Here is a 6,012-nt window from a genome sequence, read left to right as displayed (position 1 = left end):
TATTTAATTAAATTAAATTCAATCCATCCATCATTTAATGATATATAGAATAATAAATGATTTATTAATTAATTTTTTTTTTCAAATCGTTTATGAAAAAAAAAATTTTTGGGGTTTCTGGATCGAATGAGAATTTAATCAAATTTATAATTAAATATTAAAATTATTGATACCATATAAATTATTTCCTAAAACTGTTTCCTAAAAATATTTTATATTTATTTTTATATGTAAAAAAAGACTTAGAAAAATTATTATAAAATAATTGAAATACCATATAAACTGTTTCCTAAAACTGTTTCCTAAAAATATTTAATATTAATTTTTATATGTAAAAAAAGACTTAGAAAAATTTAAAATAAAAAATAAAACTCCATATAAATTGTTTCCTAAAAATAAAAAACTGTTTCCTAAAAACTCCATATAAATTGTTTCCTAAAAACTGTTTCCTAAATTTTGTAAATCTAAATAATGTCCATCTTTTTATATTTTTGATCCCACTGTAAGATTTCTTTTTGGTTATTGTTTAAAATGCATTTTCTATCGATTTATGGTCAAAAAAAAATCTTGAAAAAAAAACAGTAAATTTTTGAAAAAGTTGGGTTATTGTTTTTAAAAAAATTTATATGGGGATCTTTATTGTGGCAGAAACTGCAAAATAACAGTCATGCTCAAGTTTTTATAGTGTGATAGCTATAAATTAAGGCAAGCACACAAATATTATTTACCTTTTTTTTTCTTTTTATTCTTAAAAATCTTATAAAAATTTTTTGATTTAAAAAAAATAGTGAGATTTAAAATTTTTAATTTTTAATTTTTTTTAAAAAAAAAAAAAAAATTAAAAATTTGCGCATAAAAACTTGTGGACCATGGCAGGTTTTTTTTTGTATTCCACAGCCGCGCCGTGGTCCACAGGTTTTTTGTGGAACACGCATTAAAAATTGTCTTGTGGAATATGGGCGCCCCTAATTTCTTAAGAAAATTTTCATCTTAAGAAAAATTTAATGAGTAAAATTTTTCTTAAGAATTTTTAGGAAACAGTTTTTTTCTTAAAACAGTTTTAGGAAACAGTTTATATGGAAAAATTTATATGGCAAAAATTAATATGGAGTGTTTTTAGGAAACAGTTTTAGGAAACAGTTTATATGGGGTTTTGCATGTAAAAAATAATGGACATCGATTATTTTTTTAATAATTTTTCTAAGTCTTTTTTTACATATAAAAATAAATAAAATATTTTTAGGAAACAGTTTTAGGAAACAATTTATATGGATATAAAAAAAGTTAAAATTTATTTATTTAATTATTTAGATTCTATTTTAAAGAATCAATTCTTAATAGTAACATTTATTTATTTTATAAATCAAATCAAATAATATTTTTAGATATAATGCTCAATAAAATATAAGAAAGGTAAAAACTAAACTACTACAATATAAAATTCAAGCTAACAAACAAATAGGTAATTATATGTATATATAATATGTGATAAAAATAAATACTAATAAATTTTTCCCTTTACATATATTCAGTCTTAAATTTTATTATATTATTCACACTTTTTTTTTATTTTTTCCATCTTTTTCATCAAACATTACAAATAGTCCAGAGAAAGTAATAATAATTGAAAGTTATCCAATGGTGCCGAGAATTTGGGAAAATTTAAATTATTCAGGTTATTTAAAGTTTAGATCATATTGTTAATATGAAATATATTTCAATTTACCTATTATATTTAGTGGTTTCGTTTTTACCTTATTATAGTATTATTTCGATTTCTATAGAATCCTAGAGAACAAATTTTTGATAAAATATCATTTATAAAGATTTTTTAAAAAGAATAATGGTAGAAGGGGGTAATGGTAGCTTAAGATAAAAGATGTGGTAGTTAATGTTAATAAATAGGATTTTAAGGTTTATTTTTTTTTTTTAAACATTTTTATGGAAAACTTTAGATTCATTTGCAAGAGAGGCAGTTTTTTTTAATAAGTCGTCAATATTTTCTGAAGTTCGGAGTAAATTATCAATTGCTTGTACTACTCTTTGGTGATTTGCTCTATCAATGTCAATTGCTAAAGTGGGGATTTGGGTACCTTTTTCAGTGAAGAGTTTGTCTAAAACTTCACAAGAATGTTCAAAGTGAGCACCAAAAAAGCTTGAAATAGAAGACGAAACAATTGGTTTTTCGGGCATTGGAAGATTAATATAGTATAATGAAAGATATTGATTAAGTTGTTCTTTATCAATACAAATTGAATAGAGACTTGTTGTTGAATGATCATTGTTGCTGTCTTCATTAAATTGGTGAATAAAAGCATGTGCAAAATGGTTTGTTACTGAAAAGCTTGTTGAGACATTTGATGATAATTTAATAATTGGATCTATACCATTTGATTCTAGTAAGCTTAAATTTGGTTCATAAATATTTATGAGGGGCTTCAATATATCGCTACTTTCTAAAGAAATGATAACTGGCTTTTCGGTTTCATCTTCCTTATTTATAAGGGTGCTTAATGATGGACTACTAATAAAGCTTCCTTCTATTGATTTTAATAATTCGAATGAGCTTTGAGAAATATCTTGATTTTTAATTGAGACTTTGAATAGGGAAATTTCTTTGTTTGATGAAACTAAAACTTTGAAACTTTTATAACATGTTTTAGTTTGTGAATTTGTATTCTCTTGAGGAATTAATTCGATGGTTCCATTATTATTTGATTTACCATGATTAAATTTCTCTAAAATTGGTTGATCTTTATCATCAAAGAAATAAATTGATTTAATTGAATCATCAGAGTTGCTGTTTTTTTTATTAAGTTGAAGAGATAATGGAATAAATTTCATTTTTTCTAAATCGATTAATGAAACTTCACCGCCTGAATATCCAATGAAAGCAACTGAGTCAATATTATCTCTACTATTACTTTCTGGTACAAGGATTGAAATTGTTGAAATTGGTTTTTTTAGTTCTACTTTATCGGCAACACCATAAAAGATTGCATTAATCGAATAAAGGATTGGATTATTTACGTAACTTGGATTTTTTTCATTTAGTTGCGAAATAACAAATTGATAAACTTTACCAAGATTTGTACTAATGATTAATCTATTTGATGTTGTTGAGTTAATTAATAAAGGGGTAATATTTGTAATAAGTTCACCATAGAGCTTGATATCGCCCATTAACTTAAATACATTGGTATCTGGCATTGGTAATGGTAATAGCTTGTTTTCTATATTGGATTTAATGGGGTTCTCTGTAACCTTTTCATCAATCTTTTCATCAGTTTTTTCTTCTGTCTCTTCTTTGGTTTTTTCTTCTTCAGTCTTTTCTTCAGATATTTCTTTATTTAAAGTTTTTTTAATTTCATTTAATTCTCTAATTGGTTTAAAAGTTCTTTTATCTATTCTTTTTGGTTCTGAAGAAATTGTATACATTAACAATGTGCCATTTTGATCATTTTGTTTATCTTTAATTGAGATTGATAATAGTGATGTTGATAAACAGAAAGAGAATGTAATAATTTCGTTTGTAACATCGGAGAGGTCCAAGACACCTAAATAAATTAAATTTTTAGAATCGCTAGCGTTCCAAAAATGTAAAGTACTATCGACATGGGCAGTTATTAAAAGTTGACAAGTTTCTTTATCATTAGTTCTAATATTACCGCAACCGCTGATTAAGGAGACAGAGCCACCAGAAATAGTTGGAAAGTATCTTGATGATAATTTAAGTGAGTCATAAATTAATTCGACTACCAAACTATTGCATTGGAAACTCTTCATTAATGTCATTTTTGGGAATTGATTCATTGATTTATTGTTAATTTCTTTTAATGGAGTTGGGAAAAAGAAGAATGTAGATGGTTCTAATTTATATTCTATTATTTGTTCATCTAAATTGACACAGAGAATCGATTGAAAAGATGTTGCATTATAGTTATCATTAAAGTATGGAGATGTTGAAATTGTGCAGAATGAACTAATATTTGATGCAACATGATTAACTGAATAGTTGTCTTTAAATTTATTAAATTTAACCAATAATATTGATCTATTATCTTTATAAGATGAAAAATAACCTTTAAATAACAATAATTTTTTTGAATTTGAATAAATTAATTTTAAATCTTCAATAAAATAATTATTATTTTCATTATTTTCATTGTTGCTATTATTGTTTTCATTATTATTTTCATTATTAATAACATTATTTGCAGCAATAGAACTGTATAAAACCTTTCTTTCAAAATTTGCATATTTTATAATATGAATTTCACCATCGATGAATGAACAAATAATTTTGGTGGCTTTTCTGGTCCATGAAACTGATGTACAATATTCTGATTTGCCTAAAAAACGTCTTTCAATAAGTTTTTCTTGTAATGACCACACTACGATTAAACCATTTGAATAACCAACTAATAAAAGATTTGCATTAACTGGTGATACTTTCATACATGTTGGATGTACTGGTACAGGAACTGGTCTAGTAACACATAATAATCCTTCTGAAGCCATACTTTCATCTTTATTTGATGTTTCTGCTGTTTGTTGTGGTGATTGTGGGGGTGTGGTCTTTGGAATAGCTTTTGATACACCAAACATTGTCTTTCGGTCAAATTGTTCCGATGGATAATCAATTTTATGACTTGATAAAAAGTTGTTATAAACATTTAAAATATGAATAACTGAATCCTCTGTTGAAAAAAATAAGTTTTTTAATCCAAATTCGAATGATGAAGCTGTTATTCTACTATTTTTATATAATAAAACATTATGAATTTGTCTTTTATCATAGTGCCACTTTTCGATAGATTGCTCTGTTACAACAATTACAAATGGCTAATAAAAAGTAAGTAAATTATTATAAAATATTATGAATAATTAAAAATAATAATACTTACTTCATTTTCAAGAAAATAAATATTTTTAATAATTGAATTAACATTAACTTTAAATGAAACTTCATATCCATATTTTCCAAATCTAGAATAATAGTTGTTAAATAATTATTAAATATTAATATTGATTTTTATTGTTATTATTGTGGTATTTAAATTGATAAATTACACTTTAATAGTACCATCGTTAAAACCAACTGCACAAATGTTTTGGACTGAATCGTGGCTTACACAAACTGAGTTTCTAAAATTAAGATTTAAACCATTAGAAAATATCTAAAGTTTTAGTTAATTAGTAAATTAATTTATTTATAAAAAAAAAAAAAAAAAAATTGATATATTACATTTTTAGAAAATGAATTTTCATTTGCCATTTTTCATTTAAGAAAGAAAGAAATAAATAAATAAATAATTAAATAATAATTAAATAATTAAAGAGATATTGAAAATAAAAATGAAATAAAAAAATATAAAAAAAAATTAAAAAAAAAAAAAAGAAATTTTTTTTTTTTTTTTTTGAATTTTTTTTCCCAACTTTTTTTTATTATTATAAAAAATCAAAGATCTAGGTGGCTTTAAATAATCAGCTTTGTAGTTTTCAAAGGCGATTATAACCATTTATATTTTATTTTCTTTGTTAGATTCTCTATTGTTCTTTAAATATAAATATCTTGTGTGTACTCAATAAAATTATAATTATAATAATACTCTTTAATTTTTTTTTTATGGATTAATCAATCAACAACGACATAATTAGAGATAATACGGTTGGGTACTTGTCTTTTTTTTTTTTAGGGTTAAAAAATTAAATTTATTAAAAATGAAAAAAAGGAAGTAAAAATTAATGATAAATAATTTAAACTTTAACTTTTTTAACTTTTTAAATTATAATTTCTATAATCCTAATTTAAATAGTTTAGAGAAAAACTCTATCTGAGTGTAACCTTTAAAATTTGATTGAAAAAAAAATAATAAAAAACCTAAAAAAAACCTAAAAAATTTTTTTAGTAAATAATAAAAAAAGAATTAAAAATTCTTAATTATTCTTTAAATAAAATAAATAAAAAAAAATAATTAATTGATTAAGATGTGCATTTAAAAATAATAA

General features: G+C 23.0%; 1 protein-coding gene across 1 annotated transcript; it reads right to left on the bottom strand.

Annotated features, from left to right (window-relative positions):
• Positions 1-1,929: 1,929 nt before the first annotated feature.
• Positions 1,930-5,278, bottom strand: DICPUDRAFT_84966 (uncharacterized protein; the record flags this gene model as incomplete). The annotated part of the gene is made up of 4 exons (XM_003294447.1): positions 1,930-4,845; positions 4,908-4,989; positions 5,074-5,180; positions 5,249-5,278. The coding sequence occupies 4 exons, from the start codon at positions 5,276-5,278 to the stop codon at positions 1,930-1,932; spliced, it is 3,135 nt and encodes a 1,044-aa protein (XP_003294495.1).
• Positions 5,279-6,012: the final 734 nt, after the last annotated feature.

Source organism: Dictyostelium purpureum (assembly GCF_000190715.1).
Source record: "Dictyostelium purpureum unplaced genomic scaffold DICPUscaffold_570, whole genome shotgun sequence".
In the NCBI taxonomy this organism is placed as follows: Eukaryota; Evosea; class Eumycetozoa; order Dictyosteliales; family Dictyosteliaceae; genus Dictyostelium; species Dictyostelium purpureum.
The sequence above is the reverse complement of the archived record's forward strand: the minus strand, read 5'-3'. Positions and strand labels throughout refer to the sequence as shown.